General features: G+C 40.8%; 3 protein-coding genes across 3 annotated transcripts; 2 read left to right on the top strand and 1 right to left on the bottom strand.

The window, feature by feature from the left end:
- Positions 1-443: 443 nt before the first annotated feature.
- Positions 444-9,286, top strand: LOC306796082 (long-chain fatty acid transport protein 2-like). The gene is made up of 10 exons (XM_079294860.1): positions 444-1,113; positions 2,672-2,881; positions 2,986-3,144; positions 4,186-4,310; positions 6,507-6,701; positions 6,900-6,990; positions 7,184-7,382; positions 7,770-7,867; positions 8,001-8,131; positions 8,371-9,286. The coding sequence occupies exons 1-10, from the start codon at positions 630-632 to the stop codon at positions 8,545-8,547; spliced, it is 1,869 nt and encodes a 622-aa protein (XP_079150986.1). The 5' UTR covers positions 444-629; the 3' UTR covers positions 8,548-9,286.
- Positions 9,287-10,967: 1,681 nt separating this feature from the next.
- On the top strand, positions 10,968-15,652 carry LOC306796093 (long-chain fatty acid transport protein 2-like). Its single transcript, XM_079294871.1, has 10 exons — positions 10,968-11,540; positions 12,488-12,697; positions 12,813-12,971; positions 13,159-13,283; positions 13,487-13,681; positions 13,868-13,958; positions 14,049-14,247; positions 14,617-14,714; positions 14,946-15,076; positions 15,187-15,652. The coding sequence occupies exons 1-10, from the start codon at positions 11,057-11,059 to the stop codon at positions 15,358-15,360; spliced, it is 1,866 nt and encodes a 621-aa protein (XP_079150997.1). The 5' UTR covers positions 10,968-11,056; the 3' UTR covers positions 15,361-15,652.
- Positions 15,653-15,691: 39 nt separating this feature from the next.
- On the bottom strand, positions 15,692-19,556 carry hdc (histidine decarboxylase; the record flags this gene model as incomplete). The annotated part of the gene is made up of 12 exons (XM_079294849.1): positions 15,692-16,500; positions 16,759-16,860; positions 17,018-17,116; positions 17,208-17,298; positions 17,397-17,559; positions 17,685-17,751; positions 18,296-18,439; positions 18,524-18,661; positions 18,750-18,872; positions 19,000-19,113; positions 19,200-19,372; positions 19,529-19,556. 12 exons carry the CDS (start codon positions 19,554-19,556, stop codon positions 15,718-15,720), a joined length of 2,025 nt encoding a protein of 674 aa, XP_079150975.1. The 3' UTR covers positions 15,692-15,717.
- Between the last annotated feature and the right edge of the window lie 1,763 nt (positions 19,557-21,319).

Genomic DNA, 21,319 nt, shown 5'->3' with positions numbered 1-21,319 from the left:
CCGGTGGCAGAAAGTACCATTCACTGAAGTACTGTACTTGAGAATGTCCATGTTATGCCACTCCTACTCCACTACAAGTCAGAGGAAGAAATACTTCTACTTTCCGACACTAAATCCATTTGACAGCTTGAGTTACGAGTTCGATTGAGTTCACATAAATCCAGTGGTTCCTAATCCTTGTTTGGCTTGTGGCCCTCTACATACCAATCGTGTGCGTGTTGGGCCCCCGATCATTTCATATGTCTGTGAGTTGTTGGATATTTGTGTGGCAAAATCTGACTGTTGCTGCTTTAATCATGTCTCAGCTCCATTTGTCTTGTGACCCTCAGGAGGGGGTCTGACTAATGACTGCATGAACACACAGTGCTGCAGGAAGATTTACCATCTTTTATCAAGTTTGAACACAGCGACACACGCCGCTGCTGAGCAATGTCCCCTTCAATCATTGGTATTCCGGATTATTCAAACATTTGACCTTTTCCATGAACTGAACCTACTTTTTTGAGAAAAAGCCCCGCCCCGCTGAGCACAATCCTTACTGGCGCAACCCATTTTGCAGCCCGCAGCTGCACTGTTGTTGTTTTTTGTTTTATTTTTTGACACAACCCGTGGCTCTTAAGGGAGAAAACATGATGTTGGTCTCTTTGATTTCAGTCGTTTTAGCAAGTGTTCTCATCATACCGGTGGCGCTCAGAACTCTGTCCCCGTATCTTTGGATGGATGTTCTGTATTTCGGGGATCTGCTGCGGATTTTGGTGAAGTTTGTGTGGAGGCGAAGACGGAGACCTCTCTTCTTTGTTTTGGACCGTTTCTTGGAGCAGACCGCTTCGCAACCGGACAAGATCTTTATTGCGTTTGAAAATGAAAGCTACTCGTACACGTACACGGACAAGAGGAGCAACAAAACAGCCGACGCGCTGCGGTCTCACCCGGGGTACGAAGCCGGGGACACCGTGGCCCTTTTCATGGGGAACGAGCCCGCCTTCATGTTCACGTGGCTGGCCCTGGCTAAATTAGGCTCTCCCGTGGCTCTTCTCAATCACAACATCCGCACCAAGTCTCTGCTGCACTGCTTTAACTGCTGCAAGGCCAAAGTGTTGATCGCGGCCCCAGGTATGCATCATGTAAATGAGCTTTGCTTTGCTTTAAGTTAAGGCAGAGCAAGGCCTGCTCTTTTACAAGCCCTACATTCAGATTGGACCTTCGCATTTTAACGACTGTGAAACTAAATCATCTTGTGGTTGCAGCTATTTTGACCTCAGTCATGCCTAAAGGTTCGAGCTCTTTTTCATTTTGAAAGAAGTTAAAAGTGTTGGCCCTCATGGGGTTTGCAACCTGAAGTGCAGAGATAAATATATAAATTCAAAATGCTTATGGAATGCCGTGCAGTTTTTGTTTCAATTTAACTTTTGTTTAGGGAAGTATCTTTTCATCACAGCGGGCCAAGTGGCTGGTACAGTTCATATTTCATCAGAGATGAAAAGGGATTTTGGTTTTTATCCTGAATGCACCACCTCCCACAATGATGTAACCCTGTCATGTGGAGGGGAAGGCACTTGACCTCATTATTAAACAGTGATTGCGTCATCGTCGTCATCATATACTGTGTAAGATATATGATGATCATCATCATATTTACACTCTCGCCTCTCGTGGTTAATTCCACTATAGCCTTCTCACGTATTACAGAAATGTAGTATTTAATCACACAACTGAATATTTCTTCGACCAAGTACAACACACATGCAACAGACGTAACCATCACACAAGGAGTGGCAGCTCAGGTCACTTACCTCCAACCCCAAGAACACACCTCCTCAAACGCACCGTGATCTAGCGTTCAATAACAGCTTGGAACTCACTCCTTCCTCATGTAACTTATACAAGTAACAAACTGTCAATTAAAAAAACAATTAAAAGCTCACAAGGCCACTGACCATTTTTCCTAGAACTCCATTGTCTTTGTAGACTCCTGATCCTTCTTTGAAGAAGTTAGGGATGCATCATGTATATGGTAGGTCCTGATACTATACATCCTAGTCTCTGACTGTACTTTGTATCTGACGGTACTATTTTAACTATTCTGACTGTTCTGTTTTGACTCTTTGTTTCACGTCATGTATTATGTTTTGTCCTTTCTGTGGACCCCAGGAGGATTAGCGGCCGCCAAGGCGTCGGCTAATGGGGATCCAGTTAATAAACAATCTGATTGTAAATTTATTTTATATCTGACTGAAGTTTAAATTTCAAGCCTCTGTGAAAAATATAGACACATTTTTTTTTTCGAGATAATATAGAGAATTTCACTCGGTGGTTTGACGAGACTTTTTTCAGGGGTCTCAACATTTGCCTTTGTGGGTCCTGGGACAGCTTTCAACTGAGTCAGGGAAGAAAACCATATTATTGTTCTCAACATACGGCAGCCACATCTGCTTTGTCTCCTGAACTAATCCCCGAAGTTCACTGACTACCGTCTTCCATCTTCTCAGTGACTGTTATCCACACTTACAACTCAAAGTGTACGCCAAGCTTGCAAGGGTTTGGTTGGCTTTAATCATATTCGTTTTTGTTTGTAAAGTTGCATATGTCACTGCCAGTAGTGGGCCAATGTCTGCATATTAACCTGAAACTATAGTTTTAGTGGGAATGATTGTCCTGTATCCTTTTCCAGAGCTGAAGGAAGCGGTGGAGGATGTGCTGCCCTCACTGAAGGAGCAGGGCGTCACCGTCCTCCTGATGACCAAACACTGTGACACACCTGGGATCGAGAGCTTCTCCGACAAAGTGGACGAGGCATCAGACGCTTCGCTCCCTCGATCCCTCAGATCACACATCACATTCAAAAGTCCTGCAGTTTATATTTACACCTCTGGAACTACAGGTAGGGTTTGTCCTTCAGTCTCATGTGATAATCAGTTCCCACGACGAACGTGTTAGTTCTTCTGTTGTCAAGGTTTGTGCCGTTTGTGTCTTGTTGTATTCCAGGTCTCCCAAAGGCGGCTGTGGTCAGTCAGAACCGCCTCTTAGCCGCTCTGGCTGTTCTATCTTCAAACGGTGTAACGTCCAGTGATATCATCTACCTAAACCTGCCTCTGTACCACACAGCTGGATTCATTATAGGCTTTATGGGCGCCATTGAGACAGGTGAGACGAGCTAAGAACAGCGTGTAAATCAAATACGACTTTGTGAGGGCTGTGTGAAATTCCTTTAAGACAAATGAATACTCACTTTACTGAGCGAACGTGGAGTTTTTAGGTTGTTTTACATTTAAGGCTTGGTTAGATCGCTGTACAAAAACTCTATCGTCGTTTTATTTCAGGCCAAACTGTTTCAAATTCAGACTGCACCAAAGGCTTTGCCACGGTTCAATATCGGTCCTCGAGTTCACCAAGTTGACCCCAAAGGGCTCCAACTGCAAGCCAGTGATTTTTAATGCAAGCTGAATGTCAAACTATCCATCCTAGTGTGAAAGGTCACAGGTGCAACATTGTTGTACCATAAAGCAAACAAAACTTAAAATGGTTTGAGTCTTAAACAAAAAAGAAAACTGTCACTAAAAGAGGTTGTGCGTGCAGACAGTGGCCGTCGCGCATTATGCAGATTTGAGACACATGGCACTCTGTTACAAGACCCCTATAGGATTCTCACCAGCAACCTAAATATGAGGCTACAGTGCTGCAAAATTGTAAACTGAAATGAACTCGTTTCAACGCTTCACAAAAAGTGATGCCTCTGATCCTCCTCCTCCCGCTGGTTTTTCTGTCCCTGTGGGAAACTAAATGAAAGAGTCCTTTGTCTCTGTGAACCGGTAATCTGAACAGAGCTGGGACAACTAAAACCTCTAATTACTACTTCTTTCTCAATTGGCTAAAGTTCACATCCCTATATGTCTGGGTGAGCAGCCTGAGTCACACACATCTTAGGAGATATCCAACACCGCTGCAGAACAATCACGTCCTTAATAAGCTGATAAATGACATACAGTTTAATGTTATTGGCATGAGTGTTTTGGAAATGTTCAAGCTTAACATAAAGTACAGCAATTCATCTTTAATGCAAGTCAAAATACAGTGCAGAACTTGCTGAAAGGAAAGCCTTAAAAATGGATCTGAATCTATTGTCATCCCATTTTTATGCTGATTAGCTCATAATCTAATTTTCTTTTTTGCTGTCTTATTGTGAAGGGTCAACTATCATTCTGAAGAGGAAGTTCTCTGCCTCTCAGTTTTGGGACGACTGCAGGAAATACAGTGTGACTGTTGTGCAGTACATAGGAGAGGTGATGCGTTACCTCTGTAGTACACCGAAGGTAAATTTATTCTTCTTCTTCTCGTTTTTTTACTTCGTCAGGGCGACATAGCACAAACAGGTGACAAATAGACGGACAAAGATGTCACGAAATATTCAGGGATTAACACAGGACGTATGAAAAAGACATAATTTAAACATGGTTCAGGTTTTTAGTTGTTTTTTTCAGTGGGAGTATTGCTTGTGTGCATGTATGAAAGTGGGTTGTGTAAGTTTGTCATATATTCATATTTAAATAACAGGTATGTTTCAGGAGGAGGAGGAGAGAGAAATAAATAAATAGATAGGTAAATAAAAGGTAATAATATTCATAAGTTAGTTTAATACGTACATGAATGAACAATAACAAACAAAATAAATAACAATAATACTAATAGTAAAGACAATTGATTAAATACATCAATGATAGTAAGGGCTTCAGTGTAGCCCGGAAGGCAGCCGGAGAGGGCTAACGGAGTCCACTCCTTTTATGAAATGATTTTCACTGTTCTCAGCCTTTTACATCGTGTTGCTGCAGCCACGCAGAGCTCAGAACTGCTAAACTGAGCAGCGTTACAATGTTTCAGCAGTAGGAACAATATTTGTTTTGCAGATTTTGAAGACTGATCGTATTTTAAGTTGCCCTTTAGTTTTGTTCATGCTTCTAAGTATAAGTCATTCCATGTTGACCCCACTTGGTTTTCTTTGTTGAAATGCCTCTGCAGCAGTGTCTCGATCATGTGCCACTGGTTTAGGTGTCATCTGAAACCTAAACCACTGGCATTCCTCGAGGGCTGGCAGGAGGTAAAGGTCTCCCGCCCTCTTAATCAGGGACAAATAGAAAATGCCTTCAAAGGAATATATTTGTGGGACAGAATGTACAATTGAAGGGACGATTAAAATGTATATAATTGCAGTTTTAGTCATCTGTGGTTATGACGGAGCTGTCATAATGTCATAAGTAAACTGTCGTACCTGATGTCTCATATTTGATATAATTACCATGTATCTCTTAATTAAATGCCAGTTTTTCATTTCGTAGAGTGATTGCAAGGCAAACAAGCCCACATAAGATCTTTGGCATGGCACTGTAGATTAACCATGCCTCCTCTCTGCCGTCTTCGTGTAAAACTCCTTTCAACAGAGACAGCGGCTGAGACAGAGTACTGTGAACCGGCTGCAGCAAGCTGCCATTGAGACACATCCAGTCGGAGATAACTTTCCCACAGCGTAGCACAGCTGGCTTACAAAAATAGAAATCGTTAAATCTCAACTATCGGTTACAGCCTTCTACGTCATTACGTGTAAGGGGTTTGAACAGCATGAAACACTTTGCATGCATGTCAATATCATCCTAATATCGTGCTAATATGATAAACTGACATTTTTCAAGTAGCATTGCATACTTTTCATATCACTCAAAGATGTATCTGCTGTATTTAGGAGAACTGTACACATTCTGCCTACTGTACATGTATGGCCATTCAGAGTATCTAATTGCATCACATGAAGTGCAGTCTCAATTTACCGTGTGACCTCGAGTCTGTCTGTATCTGGTCACCACTAGGAATAGATGCTGGCCTTAATTTAGGAAGACCATATCAAGTGACTTGGCAACCAGATTATTCTGGACTTGTAGACTTTAGGGTCACATTTAAAGTATTTCTTATATAGTATTTGCTTGTTTTTAGAGAACATAGTATTGTTAAGACGCTCAGAAATATTGTGAACTGTTTTTTCAATTTAATGTACAGTTTCTTCCAAAAGTGAAATGCAGTAAAGTGTGTATGAAATAAACGTACCTGTATTCTTATAAAGCGAGGTCGGGCATATGAAGGCAGGTAGTTAACCACACTATTTTACAGTGTACCTACTGTAATCTACGATATGTTTATTACTGTAAAAATTATTACAGTTTCTTCATGTTAGAATCAATATTTTTAAGCTGATTTTAAAAAGAAAAATATGTCTGCGTCGCCTCTTTGCCACCTTTTCACCCCCGATGAGTTTGCACCCCTGGTGTTTAAAAGCAGTACATTCTAACATTCTACCAACCCCCTTAAAAACTGCTGACAGGTGTTTTTTCCCACCTCCACTATTTATTCTATGTTTGATAAGATTTTTAGTCAGTCAATTCCAGCAACTATCAATCATGTATTTTTGTAATATTTGCAAAATGCTTGCTCTATTCATTTTCTTTTTGTATGTGACAATGCAGAAAGAAAATGACAAGGAACATAAAGTGAGACTGGCCATTGGCAACGGGATCAGAGCAGAGATATGGAGGGAGTTTCTCAATCGATTCGGAAACATTCAGGTCCGAGAGTTTTACGCCTCCACAGAGGGAAATGTGGGATTTGTCAACTACGCCGGGAAAATTGGAGCTATTGGGCGAGTTAACTTTTTTCATCAGGTAAGAATGGAAAAATAAAAAGATATTCTGTCAACTTTCTTCCTGCTATCAATTACAGCCAATTAATAAGTGTGTGTGTGTAAAAGTAGGTATGTATATATACATTTGTTGGAATCACACATGTCTGTCAATAGATTCTTTTTATTCAGCTGTATAATGCATATAAAGCAACTCTAATGTACTTCTTTACTCCTGTAGAAGCTGTTTCCCTTCACTCTTATTAAGTACGACACGGAGCAGGATGAACCGATTCGAGATGCTAACGGCCTCTGTGTGGAGTCGCTCAAAGGTGGAGAAACTCCAGCCTAAACTTGATATATATGTCTGCTTATTTTATGCACCATGACCCTCGATATAACATCTGGATCTTGTCGACAGCAGGGGCTTGTTTACCAACTAAATCAGGGCCCCGAAGATGGGGAAAGTATTCCATTGATAGACAACGGCTGTAAAAGACATGTCTGGCTGTCTTTTTCCTGAAGGTGAGACAGGACTGCTGGTGTCGAAGATCACAGACATCGCTCCTTTCGTGGGATACGCCCAGAACGAGGAACAAACGGAAAGGAAAAGACTTCGCAATGTTCTCAAGAAGGGAGATCTTTACTTCAACAGTGGAGACCTAATGAAGATTGATAAAGACAACTTCATTTACTTTCAGGATCGTGTGGGTGACACATTCAGGTACAGAGCTCATGTACACACTGATTTTAATGTAGAGTAGAATCTCTTTACTCGTTAATTTACCTGCAGCAGGTTTAAGAGAAATGCTGCCACTTTTTGTATAAATTTAGAAAAACGAAAAATTATTAAATAAAAAAAACACACGGTTTATTAGTCTTTTTCTCCCAAATGTGCTTTTGTTTTTCTTTTGCATTGAAATGATTATCTACTTCCCGTTTGAGATGCAATCCATTATTGTTACTCTCTTTCTACCACAACTATCTAAACTGGAGAATTTTAATGTAACTTAACGTACAACCTTATTGTTGTGGTTTGTTTCTCACGCGAGTATTTTGTAAATTGTACTTTTTATAAATCGATATGAGTTGCAACTTGTTTGTTCAACAGGTGGAAAGGTGAGAATGTGGCCACAAACGAGGTGTCTGACATCCTGACGCTCAGTGATTGTCTCAAAGAGGCCAACGTTTATGGAGTCCAAGTGCCAGGTAGCGGTCATTTCCTCTGTACATTTTGTCATGTCATGGCTTACAAATGGCAGAACATTGAAGAGAGACATTGATTTGTTAAGGAATTGGTAAAGAAATGCTTTGTCTGTTTCAATTTTGACTGGCAATGTAGGACATGAGGGCCGGATAGGGATGGCAGCTGTCACTGTGAATGAAGGTGCCCAGTTTGATGGAAGTAGGATATATAACCACGTGGTTAACTACCTGCCTTCATATGCCCGACCTCGCTTTATAAGAATACAGGTATGTTTATTTCATACACACTTTACTGCATTTCACTTTTGGAAGAAACTGTATATTAAATTGAAATAATCCAAAATATTTGAAAAACAAACATTGTTCTGTTGTAAAGGAATGTTTCTATCACTTGTCAATATTGGACGATGCCTTTTTCTCACAGTGTCTGCAGCATGTGAAGAGAAGCAGTCGTGATATTTTGATACTGTACTTGACCGAGTATTTTGTGCCTGTCGTCTGTCTAGAATGCAGTGGAGGTGACGGGGACTTTCAAGCAGATGAAAGTGAAGTTGGTGGAGGAGAGTTTCGATCCCGGGCGTATCCAGGACCCTATTTACATCCTCGATGGTAAAGAGAAGAGCTACGTACCGCTGACGGCTCAGGTCTACTGCTCCATCGTATCAGGAAACATCAAACTATGAGTAGGAACTTAGAGTACAGAAAACTGTGCTTTCAGTGCAGCTGCATTGATACTTTCAGCTCAGCGACTAAACTAATATGTTTTACTAATACTCATATTATTTGAGTGTAGTAAAGTAATATGGATAAATAACACGTAGTAGACGGGAGATGCTGCTTTTGCTTTATTCCGTCTAATAATGGTGTTATTATAAGTGTTCCTTTCTATATCGATGAACAGATGTAGTGTTTAATGAGATGTTTCCGGAGAACAAACTTTAAGACAGCGGCTATTGGACTTTTTCTCAGGTAGTACCTGATGTACTAACGAATACTTTGCTTCTAGGAACGCCACGAGTATCGTGTCAAATGGTTTGAGAGTTTGTAGTGGTACATTTTTACTGAGTATATATTTCTACTTAGTTTTCTCTGAACTCAGTTGAACTTCATCGTGTTGGCGTACATGCTCAGATGTGTCTTTCTGATTGTTGCGCAAAAGAAGAATTCAACCTTGGCGTGCGTGCAAAGGTAACTGTAACTGTGTTGTATGAGAATGTTCCAGCGCAAAGGTCGTCCCACCGCTTGTTTTTGATTGTTGTTTCTATCAGTTTGAGACCAAAATGTCTGTAACATTGCCCCCACCTTTGCTCCTTCTGTATAAAGAAAGTGCGTTCACTTTACACGGGGTTCTTCCTCACTGAGACTGTTTGCATTCTGTTGTGATGATTGAATCTTCTCTGTGCAAAGAATAAATACTCAAAAGGCAACCTCTGGTTTTTTTTCAGGATTCTTTATTTCAGCAGTAAAAGACTCACGCAGAGCGGGTATGGGATTTTTCCCACCACAAGTTACAAAATACATGTAATACAGGATTTATGACAGATTTTATATTTTTGTGCCAATATCTGTACATGTAAATTGCTTTCCTAAAAATTGAAGTGATTCTTACTGAAAAAACAGGACTAGTGTTCGTGTGCACATCTGCTCTGATTTTATTGATTTTTAAATATCGAGAGTGACAGATGTGCAAAAACCACAAGGTGGAGACAAATGCACATGCAACCAGAGATTTGTTTCCTCAGTGTAGTTAAGTTGTTTACTGATATACTGTACCCTACATCAACATCCCATAGAAGCATTAAGATTCATATGAAGTGGAACGAATGAAAAATCACACCAACTTCACAGATGAATGTAGGGGTGTCTACGTAGGCAGGTTTGTGGAAAAGGAGCCCTGATACGATGACAATGACCTGTGGATCTGAAATAGCAGTGGTAGCACTGAACTGAATTATTTTGTTGAATTATATCGGTATAGCTGTCCCATGTGTTTTTAAATTGAAATTTGAGTGGAACACATGCACCACCCAAGCTTTTCTAAGTCTGACTTGATCTTTTAACAATAAATGAGTTTCTTGACGAAATACAATTTCACATTTTAAGTATTTCAGATGATTGAATATTCTAGCTCTTTTTACAGGCCCATTTAGGCCTTTTACATTCCAGCTAATGAAACGCACATCAGCCTTTCTCACATTGGTTATTTTTTCCATGTTTAACAACAGAAGGTTGTCAAAAAGAGTTGAGATCCCAGGACCAGCCTTAAATGAGGAATACATGGTAGGCCTGTAAATTAGGTTAAAGGGACACAAAGCGTACAATTAAGAGTTAAAAGATGAAATCGAATAATTATTTTAAAGCAAGCATGTATTACATAACAAATGTAAAGTGATTTTAACAAATGTCAACCTGATAATAATAATCATAATCATAGGTGTATCTGAGTAAGAGTGCAGTCTGTGTGAGTGTTTAAATTGAGGACGTGAGCAGGGTGAGGGCCTGAAGCAGTGGCGGCTGGTGGAAAATGTTCTAGGTAGGGCCATCCTATCAATTTCAGCAAACATCCCAGTATGATTTAATGCAAAAAAAAAAAGTAAGTATCAAACACGCATTATTACTTGGCAGTTAAATATTTAACATGTATTCCAACAGTAAAAAAAATCAGTAAATAACACTTATACAACATATAATATAATATAACATGTTTATTTATTGAGATGCCCCAAAGGTATTATAAAAGAAGTGACCCGCTAACAGAAGAGGGGATAACGTCGTAAGAGCCATCCTAGTGCTCCACCTGAGAGGACCCTGGACTTCGCTCTACAGACGCATCGGTGGACTTCGTCTCTGCTCAAGAATGAAGAAAAGAAAGAAAAAAAGAATCGAGAAGCAAGAATGAAGAAAAGAAAGAAGAAAGGAATCGAGAAGCATGAAAGAAGAAAGAAGAATACGGCCCTTTGTGAACAAAGATTGAAAGACGAAGAACTAAGTGAGAAGGAAGAACCAAGTGAGAAGGAGTTTGGGTATACTCCCACAGAGGAGGAGGACACACCCTCAAAGTTCAAGAGGCGGAAACTGAATTTGTCACCAGTATATTCAGCTTTTGTGTATTCAGCTTTTGTGTGCTCTAGAAAGTTGAACCTTTCAGCACTCATTCTGCAGCCCGGACCGACACTGCTCTTCGGATTAACAATGATTGTGTTGATCATTATATACACCGCTCTGACAGGTTTGGCGATTTTGCCATTCCTGCTTTACTTGAGAAACCCTTATTTTTTCCAAGATTTACGTTACATGATTTATATGATTCAAATTGGTGTATGGATAAGTAAATTCAAGAAGCAGAAACCCTTTTACAGTATTTTGGATCGTTTTCTGGATCAAGTGGCGAGGCAGCCGCATAAGAAGTTCATACTTTTCGAGGAAAGCTCGTACACTTACAGCCAGGTGGACAAAGAAAGCAACAAAGTGGCCAGAGCGCTCTCCTCGTATGCCCAGCTGAAGGAGGGGGACACGGTGGCCCTCTTCCTGGGCAACGAGCCTCAGTTCGTGTGGATCTGGCTCGCTCTGACCAAGCTGGGATGCACCGCTTCTTTACTGAACAACAACATCAGATCCAAATCTTTGCTGCACTGCTTCTCCTGCTGCGAAGCCAAGGTTCTGGTAGCTGGTGCTGGTAAGCTGCGAGACTGAGTTCATCCTCTATGTCAGGGGTCTTCAACGTTTTTCAGGCCAAGGACCCCCAAACTGATAGAGCGATGGAGCAGGGACCCCCGACTATATATATTGTATAAAATTGTATTTTATATTAAATGGGCCTTGTAGGCCTACCGTGCATACCTCTTTATTGTGCATTCAATACTATTCAAATAATACACAGCTTCATATATTCATGTTTTTATTTTAAACATGTGCAAGGTACAGTGAGTAGGGTGGCCGTGCCACTGCCATTTATAAACACACCTTGTCAGCTGATACCAATGCCAATATCAACATTGTCTGTCAATTGCATGATAATCATGGATACAAGCTATTCAAATAGATGTTTTCATTTTAAACATAAATGTGGAAACGAAAATGAGTGATGGCCTATTAGTGCCACTGCCATGCATAAAGATACCGCTTATCTTTCATACAACACTGAACTATTAAAATAATGAACAGATTCATGTTTTTTTTAATTGTCTGATCATCCAAAAATTGTCTGCACTATTTATTTGTCTAGTGTTACATTAGGAGAAGGTGACTGGTTTTTCACACCTCCCATTCCAAATCATTATTATTGTCACATAATCTGCATTTAATTGTCAGATGCCGTTTCATTCAAAACAACTGTCAGGAGTCTTGAATAAATGAATGACATTTTCCTCTCTTTTTTAATACCCTGCTGTAAATATGACCATGTGACCACATTTACAATTAAAAAAATCACTTCTCTCTGGCGGACTAACCATGTGATGGACACACTAAATGACCTCAAACCAGATGAGCTGGCCAGGTCTTTGGTCTTAATGGGCTTAATTCCCATGATTCTCCACATCTGTTTTGATTGCTTTCACATTTTTTATTGTCACTGCACTGACCTACATGAGGCCTTCACTTGCTCTCTTTTGTCTCTGTCAGACCTGCGAGGGGCTGTCGAGGAGGTGTTGCCCACCTTGAGCAAGCAGGGCGTCCGTGTGTTCATCCTCAGCGAGGACTCCGGTGTGGAGGGCATTGAAAGCCTCTCTGATAAAATTCGGCAGGCCTCAGACCAGCCTCTGTCACCTCAGCTGAGGGCCAACGTTACCATGAAGAGTCCTGCGCTGTACATCTACACCTCAGGAACCACGGGTAAATTTACGGGCTAATGTGACTTTTGCCTCTATTCTGCGTTGCTGTTTATCGCATGGAGGCCTTGAGCTGCACTAGGACTGTAAGAACAAATGCTACGTTTATTTCCTTTTAGGGCTTCCCAAGGCCGCTGTAATCAACCATGAGAGACTATGGATGGCATCTTTTGTCCAGTCTCTTGCTACCGTACGCTCAGATGATATCATCTACGTGTACCTGCCTCTTTACCACAGTTCTGGCTTTCTGATGGGACTCTGTGGAGCCATAGAAAAAGGTAGTTCGTGGTATCATAGTACTACAAAACGACTTTGACAAGTTTACTAAAGGTTAAACTAACAGGTATATGACCTCAGATCACAGTTTGATCCGGATTTCCACTATTTGTATTTCAAAGTCCGAACACTTACTGTGCTATCAGTGTGATATTTTGAGTTGCTGAGATCTGTGCGTCTTCATTTCAGGCATCACTGTTGTTTTAAGACGTAAATTCTCTGCCTCCCACTTTTGGAATGACTGCAGAAAGTACAACGTGACTGTTTTTCAGTACATAGGAGAGGTTATGCGCTACCTCTGCAACACCCCAAAGGTAAACCACAACAAACATGTTTTATATATATATATGTTTTACCATTGTTGATTGTTCAATACAAAGCAAAGCTTTAATAGTTCTAATGACATTTGCGTGGGCAGCGAACACCTGCAGCAGTCAGACACACTGCTTTGTATTCAAAACCAAAGATAATGATGTGATGTTTATCCTGGTCTCACCTCTCCTTCACTTTCCTCCAGAGAGACAATGACAGAGATCATAAAGTCCGATTGGCTCTAGGGAACGGGATAAGGGCCGACATCTGGGCTGATTTCGTGCAACGATTTGGGGACATTAGTATCTGTGAATGCTACGGAGCGACTGAAGGAAATGTTGGCTTCGTCAACTACTGTGGCAAAGTTGGAGCTATTGGCAAAGAGAATTTTCTCCACAAAGTAAGAGCTCCCTTTTGCAAATAGGTTTTTTTTTTTTGTACAGTGACATTTAACACCATGGGATAACCTTGCAGGGTTGGCTGGACTATTTAGTCCAACCTTTACAAGTTAGCTTTATCACAATTACAAAGTGTTAGATTTATAACTAAATTATTTTCTATGATTTATTCTTAAACTGTGTTTCAGATGGGATGTCCGTATGCCCTCATAAGGTACGACACAGAGAAAGAGGAGCCAGTCAAAGACTCCAGAGGATTTTGTGTTGAAGTCCCCAGAGGTGAGCCCATCTCCTCCAAAACTAAAGCCCCCCGCTGGACCTTCTCGCTCTTATTAACACGTATCCCGCGCTCACTGCTTTCACCCGCAGGAGAGACCGGTTTGCTCGTGTCAAAAATTGGAGAAAGAACACCTTTCACCGGCTACGCCAAGAGCAATCAGCAGACAGAGAAGAAGAAGATGAGAGACGTGTTTGTGAAGGGAGACCTCTACTTTAACAGTGGCGACCTTCTAAAGATGGACAACGAGGGATTTATTTTCTTTCAAGACCGCATTGGAGACACTTTCAGGTGAGTGGGTGAAACACATCTGACGAGTCCACATCTAGACACAGTGGTTGGATAACAATGTCAAAGCCTGAACTGTAAAGGTGGTTTGACCTTTTTAAATGATTGCTTGATTAACTCAGGCTACGTTTGACTTTTGAAGTCAGTTAATTGCAAAATAACGATACGATGATGACTGATACATTTCATCACAATTGTAGGTGTAGGACACAACATTACATTTGACTTCATTTCATTTTAATTGTCATTTCAGCATTTTCTGCAAATAAAAAAACAAGCTTTTGATGTAAATTGTAACTGTTCCCAGTGCTTAAAGGAAACATTGTAGCTCAGTTGGGCACGTTCTGTTTTGTCTTTCGTCATCCAATAAAGGTGGAAAGGAGAAAATGTGGCAACTACAGAGGTGGCTGATCATTTACTCATGGTGGACTGTGTTGAAGAGGCCACTGTCTACGGTGTGAAGGTGCCAGGTAATAATTACATTGTTAGCAATGTTTTAATATGTACAGTCGTCATTAGATAGCGTCGGTGAAAATGTGTGTGACCTTTTTGTAAAAGCCTTTCAGCTGACCACTATATTTGTTTTCACCTGCTCATTAACACTGTACTTATGAATCGTGATTAGTTTGAAACATATGAAGGGCTGTACATACTCACGTTCTGAAATAAGTCCTCTTTGTACTTTCACCATGGCTGATTAGGCCACGAGGGAAGAATAGGAATGGCAGCACTGAAGCTCAAAGAAAACATGGACTTTGACGACAAAGCTGCGTATCAGCACATCAAGAACGACCTCCCCAGTTACGCACGGCCACGCTTCATTCGCATACAGGTGAACAAAGCCTTGCTGATTAATATTATAACACATAAAAAAACAAAAAGAAATCGGGAATTTAAGTAAAAATGTCAACCATGATATAACCTTTTATGTTGCTCTGATAGGAAGTACTGGTAGTAACTGGGACTTTTAAGCAAGTGAAGACGAAGCTGGCAGAGGAGGGCTTCAACCCCGCCGTCATCAGGGACCCTTTGTTCTACCTGGAGGACAACAAGGGCTACGTACCCATGACTCCGGAGATATTCAGCTCCATCGCAGAAGGAAGACTCAGGCTCTGAATGAGATTCAGTGTTTATTATTGGATTGTCACTCTTAAAATAATACATTTGATTTAAATGACACAAGATGCTAAATTAATTAATGACCTGCACATTGAGCATTTATGTACAGCACATTTCATGAGCTACTTCTGGGGAATATTGTGTACTGAAATATTTTGTTTGCAACACTTTAAATAAAAAATATTCTTGAAACATGATTGTAAATGAGCTAAGCAATCCCAAATCATTGACACGCTGAGGTAGGGATCTTCAAATGACCAAGAACTGAATGTGCTTGCTCAGCACCAACACAGCTATCGCAGTAAATTGGTTAATTATCATACTGTGCGTCTATGACTGTACACTGCTTCAGGATTATTCCAGGAGCTTAGGAGCAGTGGCAGTTTCCAGTGGAGTAGGAGAGGGAGCTGTGTTGGCTACAGGGGAAGAACACATACAGTTCATTCGTCTGCAGGTGGAGGACAAGTCTTTTTGAGTTGCCTGCGAAACCTTCACAGAGCAGCACAGCTGGTGGCGGCCACACTGCAACAACTGGTTGCAGAAAATGGGTACGCTGTAGAACTTTGTCAGCTTTTTCTGGTCATGTTTAACCAGAAGATTTGAAGGCGTCTCTCTGATCTTATACATGGGACCGGATCCTGCCATTAATGGCACGTTGGGGTGTGCGCTTGCAGCATCTTTCAGACTAGGCCTTGTTTCAAAGTCATAGCAGGACAGCGGACCGACGCAAGTGTAAGGCAGAGGCTCGCTGCTGCAGCTAAGAGATCGCATCGGTCTCCGAGATCGATTCCAAGCCTTGTCAATCCACAGCTCCACTTCATTCTTGTCCAGCCTGGAGGCAGCATCCTCTCTCTCCTCAGACTTGGTGTCTGAGTCGCCGTCTTGGTTTTCTTGTATCACCTCATCCTTCCCTGATTGTGGTTGGTCTGCGTTATTCAGAGCCTGTGTCTCAGCCAGCAGAGTGGAAGCCGTTTTGGAGATGATGCTCCAGTCCTTAAGGATGTCCTCCGTGGTGCTGAACTGCGAGGTCACCGTGAAGCGGATGATGCGCTTTGTGTGAATGTCTGCAGGGATGAGGTACATGGTGCCCGACCGGGTCAGTCTCCTCAGCAGCTCCTGGGTCAAAGCATTTCCTTCCTAGAATAAAAACAAAATGACATTAAATCTTCATAAACGTTGCTCAGCCAAAAGACAGCTTCCAAACCAAACGTAAGCATTTTCAGCGACATTGAGTCAATGTTCCAGCTCTTCTTTATGATCGGTGGTGTTGCTCTTGCCCTCACCTGTGTTTGATGAAAACATGTTATTCCGTAGTTCACCTTTGAACGAGGTATCTCAACAATCATTCGTCAATAAAAGATATGTTCCTGTGTAGTACAAATGTGTGCCACATACTTTCAGACAGAACACCACCAGGCCAAGGTGCCTCTCGGCAGGAACCTCAAAATTTGGGTCACTTTTTATGTGAGACTCCAAGAGCTTTGCCATCTCAATCCCCTAAAATAAGACAAAAGAAATATACATGTAAATTCTGAAACATAAAATAAAATATTTGTCATGGACTTCTGTGGATGCACTTACAAGTCCCATACCTGATGATATTAGATATTTATTCTTTAGATCATTTGCATGAAGAGAGCTGAGTTCCACTTACATGTCTGATATGAGCCTGGAGGTTTTTCAGCCCAAAGGAACGCATAACAAACCAGAGCTTAAGAGAACGGAAGCGCCGGCTGAGGGGGATTTGCCAATGCTGAACAACAGAAAAAAGCAGAGTCATTGCTTGAAATGATTTACTAGCATAAATGATACGTTAATTGGGTGAAGACGTGACAGTATGATACCATAAAGTCTGTGGCTGCCTGTGAGTTTTCATGTCTGAGGTAAACAGGATCAACAGTGAACGTCTGTTGGAGCTTATATTTATCCTTAACCCTGAGAAAACAAAGTAAAACCATATTACCAACCAACAAGCTTCATTAATAATGTTAATTGACATATAGGGGAGATCGGGCTTCAGTCTTCTTACTCACCAGAAAGCTGTGCAATCAAAATGGACCATCATCCACTTTGAGGGGTTGAAAACAAAAGAGTGAGCAAATGCAATGCCCTCCAGGGACCAGCGGAGCTCAGGACAGAAGTAGGCTGAGCCAGCGTACGCAGCATCAACATGGAGCCACAGTCCCTCTTCTGCACCTGAAAAAAAAAGATGTGAATACAAGTACGGTAATTCTCTGAATGCATCGCAATGGAAACAGCACAATATTTTGACTTTACAGACGTTTAAACAGACATCATTGGGAGGGAATTTGAAGACGTACAGACTGGTCCCAGTTCAGGCAGATTGTCAAAGGCACACACTCCTGTTGTTCCCAAAGTTGCGCACAGCTGAACAGGGGAGAAACAAAATGACATCATGTGAGATTTGACATCTAATGTCCGTATTTTGTTGTAATTTTTTTTTTATTTAAAAATAAAATTCCATTATTTGTTCATGTTTCAGCCCTACAAATTGTGCCATATTGTAAAGTTAAATCTTAATAATAACACTGACTTTTTAAAAATGTTTTTTACCGTTGTTTCTTAACCAATACATTAATGTCAATAAGTTTCTGTTACAAGCATTCAAAATCCAATTTAAATAATCACACAAGTATCATCAGCAAAAAAACAACAATTCGAAGTTGTCATACAAAAGAATACTTTTTAAATATTAGAAGACTTTCCCTCTTTGGCCCCAAGCAATTATTTATTATAATATATTATACAATATATATATATATTTATAAGACATGACATGATCTAAAAAGACTCGGATATCTTACTGTACAATATGCTTTCAAAAATAGTCACCAGTCAGCTAAAACACACGAAAAAACATTGGTATGATTTGTAAGTTCTCCACCTAAACACTTCAGTGCCAGATACCTACCATGAAAGGGACCAGTCCCCTCCTCCTGTCTTCTTGTATGGCTTGTATTAACGTGTCTCCTCTCAGAGACAACTGCTCATCAGTGGGCAGAAACCTGATCTTCACCAGAGAGATCAGACCTGCCTTCTCTACCGAGGAATGAGCCTGTGAAAGCACATCAGATCAAAATTCTCAGTTGAATTCATCTGATTGACAGGAAGTGACTGTAGAAGAAGTGGTGACACTGACCTGATCTGAAGCGTAGGCCACCAGTCTTGAATTTAGGACCGAGTCGTCCACGTCCTGGTCGAGCTCAGGCCGCAGCTGCAACATTTTGTCTTTCCTGGCTGCCAGCAGAGCCACCAGTGTACTCTCACTGACTGTGCTCTAACACAAGAGTAAGGTGGAAAAGAACCATGATCGCAGACTATAAAGGTTGGGGTTTTAAAATAAACGAATCAAGGGTGAGGCAAACCTGCAGGATGCCTCCACCTCTCCTGTCTGGATGATGATGCAGGAAGAAGGACGGCAGCCCCAGTGCTTTACACAACCAGTCCATCACATTCATTTCCAATTCTGTACACGCTGGGCTGGAGGCCTGTTCAAAACCAGCACGAACAATCATCATTTATCAGGATATGACTTCATTGCTGTGATGTTTTTCTTTTGTTTTTGCTGTTTCTCGAAAATGTAGTAGAGAAAAAAAGTGTAGGTTGTCCTCTTACCCAGGTGAATCCAACACAGTTGATGGCATCTGCCAGCATGTCCCCGAGCATAGAGGGCCATGAAGTCAGACTGGGGTAGTAGGCGTGCATATGAGGGCTCTGCCAGTGAACCACCTGGGGAATAAGATGAGGAAATACTTGCTTCCTTGCCGTATAGTTTGAAATCCCTGGTATGATAATGGATGACATTAAGAACTCACCCCTGGCATGATGACTTTCTCGATGTCCTTAAAGATACTCTCCCAGTCCTCCGGCTCTGTCGGCGCAGTGTCAGGGAGAAGCTCCTTCATGTAACCTGGCTTCACGTCTGGAATCACCCTCCTCTCTCTGATGGAGCCCAGGTACTGTGTGATGTAGTCCACCAGCTCCTTACCTGAGCAGTAACAGACACGGTCAAAGCTGCAATGATATTCCTATTGAAATTCATAATTCACCTTTATTTTGTCTGTTCTTTACAAATCATTAATTTCAGTGAATACAACAACACAGACAAAATGAGTCAATGCAGTCAAATGGAAGCAACCATTACCTCTGCGATTGTATTCCTCAGCCTGCATTTTGTTTCAGATGAGAGCTCTTTGGGTTATTTTGTTGTGTGTAACATGTGGCTGCAATGATGCTTTGTCTATTCTGAAGCAGAGATCACAGGACTATAAAGACCCTGTTGTGAAGAACACGCCCAAAACTGGTGACGCATTTGAGCCACCAAACCGCCCATCACATGTTCACATTTGCACGAAATATTTACCCTCCTCTGCATGTAGTGATTCATTTATTCACATTATCTCAGTGACTAAATACTGTATATACCGTGATGGGACAATATCAACAATGGTAGAATTGTTCGTCAAGATAACATTTTGCAGTTTACATCAATCCCTCTGCACCTGTTACAAATAATCTTTACCCAGAGGAAAAATGTCACAGCTGTTGGGGATTTACCCTCGGGCTAAAAGCCCACCGTATAATCTGACTCCAAAAGACTACGCCTTCAGAAGGACCCCGCACAGATCGTTTGATTGGAATTACATTCGATGAACAGAAGACGGTAGACGATCTATAAGTATTAACAATTTATTAAGTCAAGCATCAAAGCATAAAAAACATAGATCTATGGTTTCACAAAACACAAGAATTGATTAAGTATCCCTAGCAACAGACACAAAGTCAGGGCTCCTTATACGCATCTCTCCTCTCGGTGTTTTGTGAGCCCTGTTTCTAACCTTTCCCTCCTCCTTTATTCTTTCTCATGAGGATTTTGACCTTGCACAGGGACACGCCAGGGTGAGGCCACTGTGTGTGTGGGAGTCCTGGAGTCTCAGGGACAGCGAAGGTGCTGTTCCTGCAGGTTGCGATACAATATCCCACCGACTAACCCGATTCACAACACAACTAGTTATACGTTTTAAGCTAAACCACCTGCGTGTCAGAGCTTCCTCTTTGTACAGTGCCTCACCCAGAGATTCAAACCTTTGCTCTGTGCCACACGCAACACTATTGCAAATGAACACACACACACAATACTTATACGTTTGATGCCTGTAAATACCATTAGCATATTTCTACACAGTAATTATTTTACATGCTATACCAAATATATAACATATATATATATATATATATATATATATATATATATATATATATATATATATATATATTATACATATACTTCATATATCTGAAAGATATTGTCCATATTAAAATCTAACCATACATCTAAAAACAATTTTATAATATATATGTTACAGATTTCTTTCAGTTTATTGCCATATTTTTACCATATAAACTTGAATCGAATATTTATTTATATTTATAATTTTTAGTTAGTTGTAATATAGAAAACAATAATACAAAAAAAAAAATTTCAAACTTTTTTGGTGAAATATTACATATTAATAATATGACCTCACTGGGCCTCAAACAGTTGTTTATATGAACTTGTTTGAAAAGTTTAGAGGGGAAATCGCTCTTTGGTAGAACTAGTAATTCCATATTTTGAGAAATACGTATACATTATTTTATTTTCCTCAAGAGATTGATCATATATACATTGGCACCATACATTTCTAAAACTATTGTGCCCTTTCATGCAGTAATCTCTCCCATTTCCTCTCCTCATCCGCCCTGGACGCATTACAGTATGAGTGTAAGAGCAAATCACTATTTGTATTAAATGATGCCTCTTCATGAGCAAACAGAAAGGTAAAATATAGGGCCATTACAAACAAATGAACAATGAATGAACACACATAAAAAGATGAGATGAGATGATGAGGAGTCGCGCTCGTTAAACTCTGTCACACCTGGACTGTTCACA

Source organism: Melanostigma gelatinosum (genome assembly GCF_949748355.1).
Source record: "Melanostigma gelatinosum genome assembly, chromosome: 2".
Classification (NCBI taxonomy): Eukaryota; Metazoa; Chordata; class Actinopteri; order Perciformes; family Zoarcidae; genus Melanostigma; species Melanostigma gelatinosum.
Note: the sequence above shows the minus strand (reverse complement) of the source record. Positions and strands in the feature narration are given on the sequence as shown.

Excerpts from the sequence above, each read along its gene's own strand:
- LOC306796093 (XM_079294871.1), top strand. The coding sequence starts at position 11,057 with ATGATTGTGTTGATCATTATATACACCGCTCTGACAGGTTTGGCGATT. Across the intron at positions 14,715-14,945 it reads CTACGGTGTGAAGGTGCCAG|GCCACGAGGGAAGAATAGGA; the intron begins GTAATAATTACA and ends ATGGCTGATTAG. Across the intron at positions 15,077-15,186 it reads CACGCTTCATTCGCATACAG|GAAGTACTGGTAGTAACTGG; the intron begins GTGAACAAAGCC and ends TTGCTCTGATAG.
- LOC306796082 (XM_079294860.1), top strand. The coding sequence starts at position 630 with ATGATGTTGGTCTCTTTGATTTCAGTCGTTTTAGCAAGTGTTCTCATC. Across the intron at positions 1,114-2,671 it reads AGTGTTGATCGCGGCCCCAG|AGCTGAAGGAAGCGGTGGAG; the intron begins GTATGCATCATG and ends ATCCTTTTCCAG. Across the intron at positions 4,311-6,506 it reads ACCTCTGTAGTACACCGAAG|AAAGAAAATGACAAGGAACA; the intron begins GTAAATTTATTC and ends GTGACAATGCAG.